At 32.9% G+C, this 13,598-nt stretch overlaps 2 protein-coding genes across 2 annotated transcripts; one reads left to right on the top strand and one right to left on the bottom strand.

The window, feature by feature from the left end:
• Positions 1 to 8,465: 8,465 nt before the first annotated feature.
• LOC140757792 (uncharacterized) lies at positions 8,466 to 9,613 on the bottom strand. Its single transcript, XM_073093662.1, has 2 exons — positions 9,436 to 9,613; positions 8,466 to 9,182 (listed from the first exon to the last, which is right to left on the bottom strand). The coding sequence occupies exons 1-2, from the start codon at positions 9,513 to 9,515 to the stop codon at positions 8,639 to 8,641; spliced, it is 624 nt and encodes a 207-aa protein (XP_072949763.1). The 5' UTR covers positions 9,516 to 9,613; the 3' UTR covers positions 8,466 to 8,638.
• A 233-nt stretch (positions 9,614 to 9,846) lies between these two features.
• LOC140742393 (uncharacterized) lies at positions 9,847 to 11,612 on the top strand. Its single transcript, XM_073073324.1, has 2 exons — positions 9,847 to 10,131; positions 10,281 to 11,612. Exons 1-2 carry the CDS (start codon positions 9,999 to 10,001, stop codon positions 11,243 to 11,245), a joined length of 1,098 nt encoding a protein of 365 aa, XP_072929425.1. The 5' UTR covers positions 9,847 to 9,998; the 3' UTR covers positions 11,246 to 11,612.
• Positions 11,613 to 13,598: the final 1,986 nt, after the last annotated feature.

The raw sequence follows: 13,598 nt of genomic DNA, 5'->3' as shown, positions 1-13,598 counted from the left end.
GACTTCTTTTCTTAAATGTATACTTATATTGGTCTTCTTTATTTTATGAAAATTGAAATCAAGACGTGTGAAGTGACATCGACATAAAATCGCATCGGGACATCACTATTATTTATAACGTTACTAAGTTACTAGCGTAGCTACATAAGTATCAACTAAAAATTTAAAACATTTAAATGTGCTTAAAACACGACTTACTTGTGAAATGAGATATTATTGTTTTTCTTATTATGTTTCCTGGTGTCATTATAGCAGTTATCAAATGCACATTTCGTCATAGTTATAATATTTACTGTTAAAATAAAGAAATAAGTATCAGCTAACACATTGTATCCGATCGCGAGTTGTAACTGCACTGACTTGCGCGCGCATGCGATGTTCCTTTGTGTCAACTGTGTGCCTACTTCGTATTTCGAAGCTGCGGCGTCTATACTTATTATTATTTTAGGTACGCATAGATTACTATTAGGACGTTAAAAGGTTAAATATGGGTTAAATTAAATCACTAATAAAGAACTCGTTGGTTTAGCAGTGTTAGACTAATGTCTAGTTAAGTTTAATTAAATATATTTATTATTTAATTGTACTTACTTAAATCTATTCTATATAATCTTCATAATAGGTAGGTAACTGTTAAAATACGTCGAAGTAACTTTTGGAAATATTTGAATGTACTACATATTATTGCTATACAATATTATGGCTATGTATTATGTTATATTTATTCCATACTAAAATAAAATGAAAAAATGAAATAGAAATTAATTATCACGTGCTAAACGGTGAAGGAAAACATCTCTCAGGTATGTAGGTTACATACCTGAGAGATTTATAAAAAAAAATCTCTAAGGTATGTAACGTCCGCCAATACGCACTTGGCCAGCGCGGTGGACTATGGCCTAATCCTTCCCATAATGAGAGGAGACCCGTGCCAAGCAGTGGGACAGCAATCGGTTGTTGATGATGATGAAAAGAAATATAATAAATACACAAATGGCAACTATTACGCCATCTAGTGGGAAGGTGAACGTCGAAAACAGTGCCATCTATTGAAATAATGATAATGATGTCGCATAACGTCACTTCATTTATTATTACAAAAAAAAGATGCCACTCTTTGGGTGATGTTTAATAAAAAAAAAAAACTAAATTTTATTCAATTTATATGGGATTAAGTGGATTAAAAATTAATTTATTATCCGAGAAGACATTTTAGGAGAGAAAATATTCTCCATTATTTAACTAAATCGATATTACTGGACAATTAGTTGAAACGTTGTTGAACGTTCACAAATTAGTTGAAATTCGACAAAACATTATGACCATTGTCTTGAAAAATATAATTCCTACGAATACAATTCCTACGATTCCAGAATAAGCTCAAAGGTCCAAGCCCAGGGTTTTGTCAATAATTTTATGGTTTTTTCGAAAGTAACCGAACCGCTATTCGGTCATAAAATGTTTATCTCGATACCCAGAGAAGTTGGCGTTGTCTTTGGGACTGACCATGGAATTTTTCGATTTTTTTTTATAAAATAAGAGTAGCAGACGAGCATGCAGTCCACCTGATGGTAAGTGGCTACCGCCGCCCATGGACATACATATGTAATTAATTCCAGATAGGATTGTAATTGTGAGGTCAGACAGTACCGATTGGCATTTCTACCTGAAGACTAAATTAGAACGTAGCCCCTCCATTTTATTTTATCAAAAACGCCCAAATTTTACGGTACTACATAAACTATGTAGTATGTACTTACTTCTTTAAATTTAACTACAATATTATATAAAAGGTTGCAGTACAAATAAAATATAAGGGAATATAATTTAAAAATATTTTATTGCACCAAACTCCAAATTATTTTTTTTACTTGCACACACATCACATTATTTGCAAAACACAATTTCAACATTGACAGTGAAAAGTCACGTGATTTCGTGAGTGATTTCAAAACATCACGATAAGCCGCCCTTAATTTTTTTTACACTTGTCATTACACTGTTTGTTTTTACAACGACACATTTTTTTAAGGTGTTTCAATATTGCAGACATTTTTGTTACTTGTTTCTTTAGTTGAATTGTTTCATATGACAAATAACTGCATTTGTTGCGCCGTCGCCTCGCTATGTCCTCGAAATGACGTGCTCGTTTTTTTAGTTTTTGTAACGCTGGCGACTCATTCCCTTTTGAAACAGACATGGGGCTCGCCTCACTAACATATACTCTCTTTTTTTTCGGTAGAGGATCTTCGGGGATCGAAGGTTCGTCGTCAAGAAGTAATGTAGGCACAGAACCTTTTATAAGAAAACGGCGTCCGAGTTTAGTATAGTAGAAACACGACTTTGGAAAATGCAGCGAGCATACCCGACTAAACTTATTCGGTTCCCAATTAGGTCTGTTTAAAACCTCCATCCATTTTTTCGTTACCTCCGGGTTTTTCGGAAAACTGAAAAATTTAATGAACGGGTGAAATTAGTTATTTAAAAAATCATCTATTAAGGTGGTTACAGACTGTTGTAACGTAACAAGCAATGTAACATGAAAGGAGCAAATTTTTGATCGATAATGCCTACTTCTTTAAAATTTTCGAAGCCGTTGTAAAATAAGTAGGTATAGGTAGGTACTCGACAATGAAACGAAATAATTATTACGAAAGTTTATTATTAATCTTTTTTTATTTATTTTAATCAAAATTTGATGAATCGTCAATTCGTCACTGTTACATCATCATCATTGCTTATTTGATCACAACACTACAAAGAACTGTCATCGAGAAAAAAAAGAACATTTTGCGATGCTGAACGAGATTAATGCAAGCTTTGTAACATGGAATATTCTAGAAAAGGGAGAACTACAACGGCTATGGGAAACCATTTGAAGGCAATTCATAAAACTATTTATATTTTTGTCCAACAAGATGATTATATAACATTAAAATCTTAAGTAATAACTGATAAAACTTTCATAGAAGAGAGAATTTGTTTTTGTTTGCTTAGATTAGATTAAAAAAAATTGTTTTACAAGATTTAATATATGATAAAATGAAGACTGATAATGTGATTACGAGGTATTTATTACGAGTTAAGTTGTTTATTATTTCTTGTATTAAAAAGATTAAAAAAAACGGATTTTGATTTTATTAACCTATTATCATCGTCAAATTGTCTTTTTAACCGACTTCAAAAAAGGAGGAGGTTTCTCAATTCGACCGTATATATGTTTTTTTTTTATATTAATTATTCGCAAAACATTCACAGATTCTTTTTGCGAATACGTAAAAATATGCGAATGCGAATATTCGTTACATCACTAATGGTAACATGGTTCATAAACCCATTTTGAATCATAAAATTAAAAAAAAATAGTTTATTACTTTCAAATGGTATCTACAAAATAAGTGCCAAGGGTCCCTGTACTGGGTTAAAAACCTGTGTTACTGGGTACCCTGCTCTTCCAACCAAGGCGATATTAACAATTTGAAATCTAATTTTAGTCGAGAAAAAAATGAATGGTTACAATGGAGTTAAGTTATGTTAATAGTGTGTGAGAGGGTGTGTGCGTTGTGTGTGTGTGTGTGTGTGTGTGTGTGTGTGCGTGTGTGTGTGTGTGTGTCTGTCTGCGTATGAGTGTGTGTGTGTGTGTGTGTGTGTGCGTATCACAATTCACGTTAATATTGAAAACTTAGGTACCTACCCATGAAATGTAATATCACTTGTCAATTTTGTGTGTTTCGTCGTGTAGTTGCGGCAGTTTTTCACTGAACATATTGTCATAGTTTTAATATTTACTGTCACAGCAAATTTGACTGGAAGTGACACACTCCATCCAATGGTCCAAGCGATCCGAGCTATCTCACTGCACTTGTATGACGACACTATGGCTATATATCCTGTACAATATACAATAAAATTAATAAAGAACTAAATATTAATCCACTTTCATACCGGGAATGCTGGAACTCAACACTCAATACTTTATTGCAATCATGGTTAGTTTTACAATTGTTCTATAATTATTTAAAATTCCAGGAACACATGAAGCCACAAAGGGTGTAGCAATGAACGTGAGCAGCTGATTTATATTGACAATTAAACTTAGATATTAGATTTTTAACATTATATAGTTTAATAAGTATTTATTTGTTTGTTTATTATTATTTTCCTTTTTTCGTATTTTAGTTTTCTAAATATTCACTTAAGTTGTAATATGCATTTTTTTAAAGAATTCTTTTAGATTTAATTACAGACTATCTACAAAATCTTACATTGTTCGGACACATACACGTATACACACGCACACATTCACAATAACACATGCACACATTCATACTTATTTTTATTTAGTTATTTTATTTTATTTATTGATACAACGTCAATTTTTAAAAAAACGTCAATACATATTAAAAAACTAAGAACATTAACAAAAAAGATCGAGTAGTCGTCACCTCTAAGGGATTTAACAAGCAAGAGTGTCAACTAGATAAAGGGTTACATGATTACCGCCGATCGGATCAACATTAACTTAATCGCTAAATAATGACGCCACATTTGTCACGTCACTTCAACCGCCGCCCATGGACATTTGTAATCAAGCCAAGATAGGATTAGATATTCCTACGTGAGGTCGGCCACAGATGCGCCACAACCCCTGAGGACTAAGCTGGAACGCCTCCGAAAAGTATGTCTCCCTTACCCCACCTTTCAAAGCAGAACATAGCAGCGCTTGACGCTGCTGTTATGTGGCAAAAATAGGTGTGGCGGGGTGCTTTTCGAAAATTGATAAGTGGAGCACTCCACGCTTTTTTTACAATTATACAATTTACTGTTCCTTAATTGATTCCTAGATTGAAAATTATTTTCAACTTTTTAGTTGATTTTATCATAAAAGCGTGTTTTTTAGTTTTTTGAACAATATTTATCTTACATGTCACTAGGAATTCTTCTAGCAGAATTATTATGCCATCTAGCGGAAAGCTATGGAAACTCAAAACTAACGCCATCTGTTTAAGCACCGGTATGACATATTGCCTCACACCTCTTAGTAATGTATTACGAAAACAGATGGCGCTCTTCATAATAAATATTTAACAAACCTCTTAAACATAGTAAAAGATTCTCAAAGTCTATGTTATTAGTAAATAAAATGATTTAATAATAAGACAACACTAGATATACAAAAAGTTTACCTGTATTTTAATTTCTTTAACTTGTCATAGTTGTAGTCAAGTTTCCTCTTGAAACCTCATAATATACTTATAAAGAAAGATTGGAATGATTGCTATTTAGACTTGCTGCTGCCACCCACTTTTATATCTATATAAGCATGACTCCTGAAGTTACACCTTCAAAGAAAAGTAATTAATTAGTCCAATTTCTATATCACAGAAATAAATTATGTTACAAACAGTAGAATTATCTCTTTAGATTTTTCAAATAATAGACAAAAAATTTCTGGTTTTATCACGAGGCACAGGAGTTTTGAAGGTGGCTGAACCCTTTGTGGTTCGACTCTGGCGGCACCACCGGCACACCTATTTCTATCTAATAACAGCAGTGTTTGGCGCTGCTGTGTTCCGGTTTGAAGTGTATGGAAAGGGAGACAGACTTTTCCGAGGCATTCCAACTTATTCCTCAGGGGTAGCGGCGCATCTGTGGCCGAACTCAGGTAGGAATATCTTATCGTATCTGGGGTTGATTATAGATGTCCATGGGCGGCAGTAGCCACTTACCATAAGGTGGACTGCATACTCGTCTGCTACTCCTATATTATAAAAGAAAAGCAAAGTTACATGCAATCCACTTTATAGCGACAACTGCTGCCTATGACCCTTATAAACCCCAATTATTGTATATGAAGTCGGCAACAGATGCATCTAAGTACTAAGCTGGAATATCGCATGTAAATGTCTCTTTGCTATACTTTTTAACTAGAACACAGCAGCGCTTAACACTGGTGTTATAAGGTAGAAATAGGTATGGCAGTGGTGCTTCTGGTGTTGAACCACAAAGGTTGGGTGACTAATTACTGGGCACCTTAGGGACCACATTTAACCAATTTACAATAACCACAATATAATAAAACTATTTGCAGTAAAAAGTTTTAAAATCCCATTCCCAACAAAGAATTATGGTAATAGTCATAAGCGACCATTTTATAAGTAATAGATAACAAATCCTTGAATGTTATAAACATATTTAATTAATTTTAGAAATCTTCAAATTCAAACAGTAATGATGAAGGAACTTACCTTTATATCACTTTTTTCAATGAATAATAGTATCTAGCGAATTTTCAAGATTGAGTGGTTGCTTGTAGGACACTTGACAAACTTTTGGAAGATGTGTTATCTTGCGAGCGTTGCGACTTACGAACTTATATTCATAATCCAACCGTTGTTATTCATAAATTAATAATTTATCCGTAACCAAATAAGAAAGAATTTCACTTTCATATAAAAACATTTAAGATTTAACGATCTGTTTATCTTTAGGTAATAACGTTCTTTTCTGTACAATAAAAGCACAGATATTGCGCGTAAAATACCTATTTAATTAAATAAGTACGAAGTAGTCAAGGCACAATAACTTCGTCTCGAATTAAAGTTGGTTATTGATAAAAATAGTAAACAAACTTTTAAACTTTCAAAATAATCTGTGACATAAACGAATGTAAACAAACAAACACAGTATATCTGAAATCGATTAATCGAAGAATCGATCTTTTGAACTAAAAAGATCGATTATTTTAATCGATCTTAAATAATGGATTGATTCAGTGAATCGAAATTTCATCGTAGTAAATCGAAATTTGATTTTTTTTAAGTTGATATAATATTAACAAATGTGTTATAGACATGTATTGCTAACATATACTTATTTTAGTGATTTTTAGTCCTGATAACTTTTTTCGCTAGCTTAGCTATAAGCTCGGAATGGATCGAAGATCGATTCTTAAGGAATCGATTCCTTTGATCCTGGATTTTTTTGTGGATCGATTTTGCACACTTCGAGAATCGATCTTTTTCGGATCAAATCTCATCCCTACTATTTATTACCTTACTCTATGTTTCAGAGTAGTCAATAGATCCTTATACTGTGTCAATAGTATAGAGCGCGTCTATGGTGCTGCTAGCAAGTGTGCTATAGCTACTACTCGACAAAACCAACTATAGCCGGGCCATTACGAACGTGCGAAGTGAGTCATAAATCTTTGTTATCAGATCTCTCTTTCACACTTATAGGCATATCGGAACTCTCGCTCGCACTTCTAGTGTTGTGCGTAACAATAAACGGATTTGTCGATAATCAATAAAAGCAGGTAATCAAGGAAAGGTTAAGAAAATAATGCAAAATATTTTTAGGATGTATTTTAAAACATCCTTTAATAACATCCATATTTATATTTTTGCATTATTAAATTTGTCATCAAATACCGGATATTTTAATAACACCCATATTTAGATTTTGCATAATTATATTAGTCATCAAAGAGAGCGTCCTTTAATTATCGCTATCTGCGTCCGAGCGGCGTCCCTTTATCGACATCGGCATTGTCACATTCCTTTGACGTCATCTTTTATGACTCGAGCCACACGTTCGTTATGGCCCGGCTATAGGCCATTACGAACGTGCAGCCCGAACCATAAATCATTTTTATCAAATCTCTCGTTCAGACTTATGGCCATATCGGAACTCTCGCTCGCACTTCTAGTGTTGAGCGTAACAACAAACTAATTTGTCGATAGTCAATAGCAGGTAATCAAGGAAAGGTTAAGGAAATAATGCAAAATATTTTTAGTATGTATTTTAAAACGTCCTTTAATAACATATTTATATTTTTGCATTATAGTCATCAAATACCGCGTCCTTTATAACATCCATACTTATATTTGTGCACAATTACATCAGTCATCAAATACCGCGTCCTTTAATAACACCCATATTTATATTTTTGCATAATTACATTAGTCATCAAAGAAAGCGTCATTTAATTATGGCTACCTGCGTCCGAGCGACATCCCTTTATCGATATCGAGTTGTGCGGCATTGTCACATTCCTTTGACGTCATCTTTTATGACTCGAGCCGCACGTTCGTAACGGCCCGGCTATAGCTACCTGCGTCCGTGCGGCATCCCTTTATCGATATCGAGTTGTGCGGCATTGTCACATTCCTTTGACGTCATCTTTTATGACTCGGGCAGCACGTTCGTAATGGCCTAGTTCGGAATGGTCGATAGTCAATAGCAGGTAATCAAGGAAAGGTTAAGGAAATAATGTAAAATATTTTTAGGGCATATATTTATACATCTAATCTAATTATTTTGTTTGCTATTTAAGTTTCCACTTTCACGAGTGGTTACGTACCATGTCACAAAATAAGTCACAAAATAAGTGACATGGTACGTAAGAACAAGGTAGATAATAAAATATCTGCAAGTAATTAAACATTTATATATTGTTCAAATAACAAGATTTGACATCTTACTTCGGTTGGTAATAGTTATTTTTTGAAATAATAAAATCTCAATATTTACATAAGTCTTCATAATATTTAATTAATGACGTCACGAAAGAAACAACAGGTAAAATTGCTTTTTTTTAAACGCTTTATCTTACTGCTGGCTATGTTTTAGGTATCTATGAGATATTAACAGCTTCAGTTTTATGACAACAACACTTTTCTTGGAAGTTTTCTATCATTCGAATCAGTACTTTTAGTCTCTTCCTTAAACACCGACGATTCGTGTACAGTGCAGTGATTCGTACACGGCGTCGTTTAGATAATTCCTTTAACCAGACTATGTGATTCTTCAGTTTTTGTGTTATTTCTGCTTCAGACATGTAGGAAGCATTCACAGCACCAACACTCTCCTCATTTGATGAATCTGGTTCCTTCTTAACAATCTCCTTATTTGATGATTCGTCAGATTCAGGTTCCTTCTTAACACTCTTCTCATTTGATGACTCATCAGGTTCTGGTTCCTTCTTAACAGTCGGTAACTGCTGAGGAGCTACTGAAGGTACAGCGTCTTGTACAACCTTTCGTTGTCCACATTGGGTTTCGTACAAACATGATTCGGGAAAATGCAGCGAACAAACCCGACTATTCTTGTTGGGCTCCCAATCAGGTCTGTTTATAACACGCGCCCATTCTTTTATATACTTTGGATCCCTCGGAAATCTGAAAATGTTTATGATTTTTATAATGAAATAAATAATTCTGAAACCTTTCCGTTCCTTAGTTTGTTTTTCTTAAATGTATACTTATATTGGTCTTCTTTATTTTATGAAAAGTGAAATCAAGACGTGTGAAGTGAAATCGACATAAAATCCCATCGGGACATCACTATTATTTATAACTTTACTGGCGTAGCTCTACAAAAATATCAACTATACATTTCAAAACATATAAAAGTGTTTAAAACACGACTTACTTGTGAAATGTGATATTGTGGTTTTTCTTGGTATGTTTCTTGGTGTTATTATGGCAGTTTTCAAATGCACATTTCGTCATAGTTGCAATATCTACTGTTCAAATAACGAAATAAATTTCAGAGGACACATTCTAACCGATCGCGAGCTATAACTGCACTGACTTCCGCGCACATGCGAAGTTCCTTTGTGTCAACTGTGTGCCTACTTCGTATGTCAAAGCTTCCGGCGTCTATTCTTATTACTATTTTAGGTACGCATAGGTTACTATTAGTACGTTAAAAAGTTAAATTAAATCACTAATAAAGAATTCGTTGTTTTAGCAGTGTTAAACGAACGCTAATCCGAATAAGTTTAATTAAATATATTTATTATTTAATTGTACTTACCTAGAATTATATTTTCATATTCTATTATAGTGCCACCAACTTTTCTGTTCAGTAGACAAATCTGGAACTAAAACAAAGCCGACCGCCATTTTGAAATGTCATTCCGCTGTCAATTCTTTGAAGTGTGAGTGCTCTTTGTTTTTCGATTCGAATATAATTGTAATAAGTGATTAAAAATGCCTAAGCCTCTCAAAAGTGATGCGCGGGTCATTATTTTAAAGGTTTTAGATTTCATGAGGGAAGAAAAACGCCTGCTAGCTCCGAAAATACCGTTTGAGAAAGTGACAGAACGCGTCGCAGCTGCGACAGGTTAGTGTTGCTATGAAGTGTTGATAGTTAATTAATAGAAAGTCCCGCGTAAATATTTCAGTTATTTTATTTTACTTAGTTAAAGTGTCACTGAGTATTTTTGGTAGTAAATGTTTTTTATACTTCATGTATTTATATTTTTGCTACAGGAGTAAGCGAACGATTTGTTTACAAGCTCATGAATGAAAAGAAAAAAGCTGAAGAAAGTAATGTCAAACTATCTACTCCCGGTAAGAATAGAGAAAGAAAAACAGGAAAATTGGACATTGATGATTTTGACATTGGCGTCATACGGAGAAAAAATCATGAATTTTATTCATTTAGGAAAGAAATTCCGACTATACCAAAATTATTAAACATACTTAGAGAAGAAATTGATTTCTCTGCAAAACGTGAAACACTTAGAAAACTGCTGCATAAAATAGGATTTCATTTTAAAAAAACTAAAACAAATAGAAAAGTGCTATGTGAGCGTAATGACATAACTGCGTGGAGGGCTGCATACTTACAAAAAATTCGTGAGAATGAGTCTGGAGAAAAAAAACCCGTCGTTTATTTAGATGAGACCTATATACACTCATCTCACTCAACTGACAAATGTTGGCAAGGCCCAGATGTTGAAGGTGATTTGGAGCCAGTATCAAAAGGGAATAGGTGGATTATAGTTCATGCAGGAGGCGAAGAAGGTTTTGTAGAGAATGCTCTTCTTGTGTTTAAATCAAACACTAAGAGCGGTGACTACCATGATGAAATGGATAATGATAATTTTAAAAGATGGACTATTAAGAAATTGCTGCCGAACCTGCATAAGCATACTCTTATAGTGATGGACAATGCCCCCTATCACAGCATTTGTGTTAATAAATGTCCCAATTCAAACCACACTAAGGCTGTCATGCAATTGTGGCTGAGGGAGAGAAATATAGAATTTTCTGAGCAAATGACGAAACCTCAACTGCAAGAATTAATAAAGCGTAATAAACCAGCTCCTGAATATGAAATAGATAATCTATTAAAAAGTCATGGCCATTCTGTTCTCAGGTTACCGCCATACCACTGTGATTTGAACCCACATCGAGATGGTTTGGAGTTCAATGAAGAGAAATGTCGCTAAGCGAAATGTTGGTAAATCTAGTGCTGAAATGCCCCAGTTAATTCAGAATGCATTCGATAAAATAACAAAAGAAGAGTGGAAAAACCATTGTCACCACGTAAAAAGAATTGAAGAAAAATACAGGAACAATGATGGATATTTAGAAGAACCATTCATTATTAAGTTGCATAGTGATAGCGAAAGCGATTCAAGTGACTCTGATGACGAATTATGTAAATCACTTGGCACAGGCACCTCAGGCGCATCGTCATTATTTCGCTCAGGGATGTCTGGTGTGGAGCCCCTCGAAGTTAGAGATCATGACCATAATTATTTTTATAAAATATAAATTTTATTTTTATAAAATATAAATAATTATAGTTAATAATTCTGGACTTTTTATTTTTCCTGTCCTAGAATATCATTTAAGAATTAAAATTTGACATTATTAACCTAATTCTTTTTTTTAGGATGTTTACGAAGGTTATTTATCTTTTTAAATATTTTTTACATATTTTATCTAGTAAAAATCATAGGTCTCAAAGTTGTTGAGCTCCCTCTTCAGTAGGCAAATATAATTATATGGTAACATTGGACGCTGCACTAGCGACCCTGTCAACTGAACAGATAAGTTGGTGGCACTATATTATTAAATCTATTCTATATAATCTACATAATAGGTAACTGTGAAAATACGTCGAAGTAAAGTTTTTGGAAATATTTGTATGTAGTACTCATTGGAAATTATAAGCAGTAGCCAATATTATGGTTATAATTATATTTATTATATACTAAAAGATAAATAAATATACTAATGGCAATTAATGCCATCTAGTGTGCATGAATATCGAAAACAGTGCCATCTATCGAAACAATGATAATGACGTCGCATAACATCACTTAATTTATTATTGTTATTATTATTATAAATAATTGTAAATAAAACACGCCTTTATTGCTAATCGAACTAAAAACTAGAAAATAAATTTTAATGACAAATAGTTTCATATTTCAGTAGTAGAAGATTGAACAATCAATCATAACGAATCGCCTCAAAATAAAATTATGATAAAATTTAAGTTATTGAAATATGATTCAATTCAGAGTAAAAAGCGTTAGGTGCATTTAACTGTGGTTCATAACTATTCTCTTATAGATAATTGCCAATAGAATGATGGCAACATTTAAAATATTAAGCAATCGATCGAAAAATGCCGAAAAAAATCGGTTTTTTGTATGGAGACGTCCTTTAATATTCAACTTAATTTTATTTTTTAGCATTTATTGTTATACCGGCAACCGTTATGTATATTCCGTAAAAAAAGTTCCAGAGATTGAGCCCTGTGATAGACGGACAGACAGCAAAGTCTTTTTAATAGGGTTCCGTTTTTACCCTTTGGGTACGGAATTACTAATAGGGTTCCGTTTTCACCCTTTGGGTACGGAACCCTTATTACATATTATTATTAGCACGCTTTTATTTATAAAAAATATGTCCGATATAAAAACGCAAATACTTAATACATCGGATTTAAATTATTTTTAACTTTTTAGTTCTTTTTAATTTGCAAGTAATAAAAACCTTGTTTTCGAAAAGATTTTTTCTTTTCATTTTTTTGTTGGCAGCCCCACCCTTTCAAATGTCTAGTGTCAACGTCAGAATCAAATTAATGTCACTTTAGAAAAAACGCGCGATTTTCATATAGTGAAGACCATGTGGAGACATAAATCTACCAAGTTTCTTCGAACAAGATTCTGCTAAGTAGATATTTGATTTGTTATGTACTAATTTATTATATTCTGTGTTGCTTCGTTATCGTATTCAATGCAAAAACGTAATGTTTGTGTGTTTTTAATTCATTTGAAATATATTCTTGCAAGTGGAAAAATCGTTCCCTGTTCACGTACTTCATTTTGCGTTACTATATAATAAAAATTGGGGCACGATTACGATTCTTACGGCGCCAAAATTTGAATGCGGATCCTTATAGATCTCGACGAGACAAGACGAAAAGTAAGAATAAAATTTTTTGATATCTCGCTTAGTTTTCGAGATATCGATATTTAAAAATCGAAAAATAAAAAAAAAAATATTCTTTTAATGATGTATTTCGATAGATTTTTGGAAAAGAAAACGAAAACAAAGAATATTTTTTTTCGATATCTTGCTTAGTTTTCAAGATATTAATAAATACATTATTAAAAATGTTGGAATTTTATTGAAAAAATTTTTTGAAGATATATTTTATCCTTTAATATGATTATCACTATTATTATGATAATAACAATAATAAAAAAACCTAACCTAACCTAACCTAACCTAACCTAAACCTAACCTAACCTAACCTAACCAATACCAACTCAAATTTCAATC

The sequence above is a fragment of the Epargyreus clarus genome, unplaced genomic scaffold (genome assembly GCF_041222505.1).
Source record: "Epargyreus clarus isolate Ecla_fem2 unplaced genomic scaffold, WU_Ecla_fem_2.2 ptg000005l, whole genome shotgun sequence".
Taxonomy (NCBI): domain Eukaryota; kingdom Metazoa; phylum Arthropoda; class Insecta; order Lepidoptera; family Hesperiidae; genus Epargyreus; species Epargyreus clarus.
This window is presented reverse-complemented; position numbering and strand designations above follow the sequence as displayed.

Excerpts from the sequence above, each read along its gene's own strand:
- LOC140757792 (XM_073093662.1), bottom strand. The coding sequence starts at position 9,515 with ATGACGAAATGTGCATTTGAAAACTGCCATAATAACACCAAGAAACAT. Across the intron at positions 9,183-9,435 it reads CACAATATCACATTTCACAA|ATTTCCGAGGGATCCAAAGT; the intron begins GTAAGTCGTGTT and ends AAACATTTTCAG.
- LOC140742393 (XM_073073324.1), top strand. The coding sequence starts at position 9,999 with ATGCCTAAGCCTCTCAAAAGTGATGCGCGGGTCATTATTTTAAAGGTT. Across the intron at positions 10,132-10,280 it reads ACGCGTCGCAGCTGCGACAG|GAGTAAGCGAACGATTTGTT; the intron begins GTTAGTGTTGCT and ends TTTTTGCTACAG.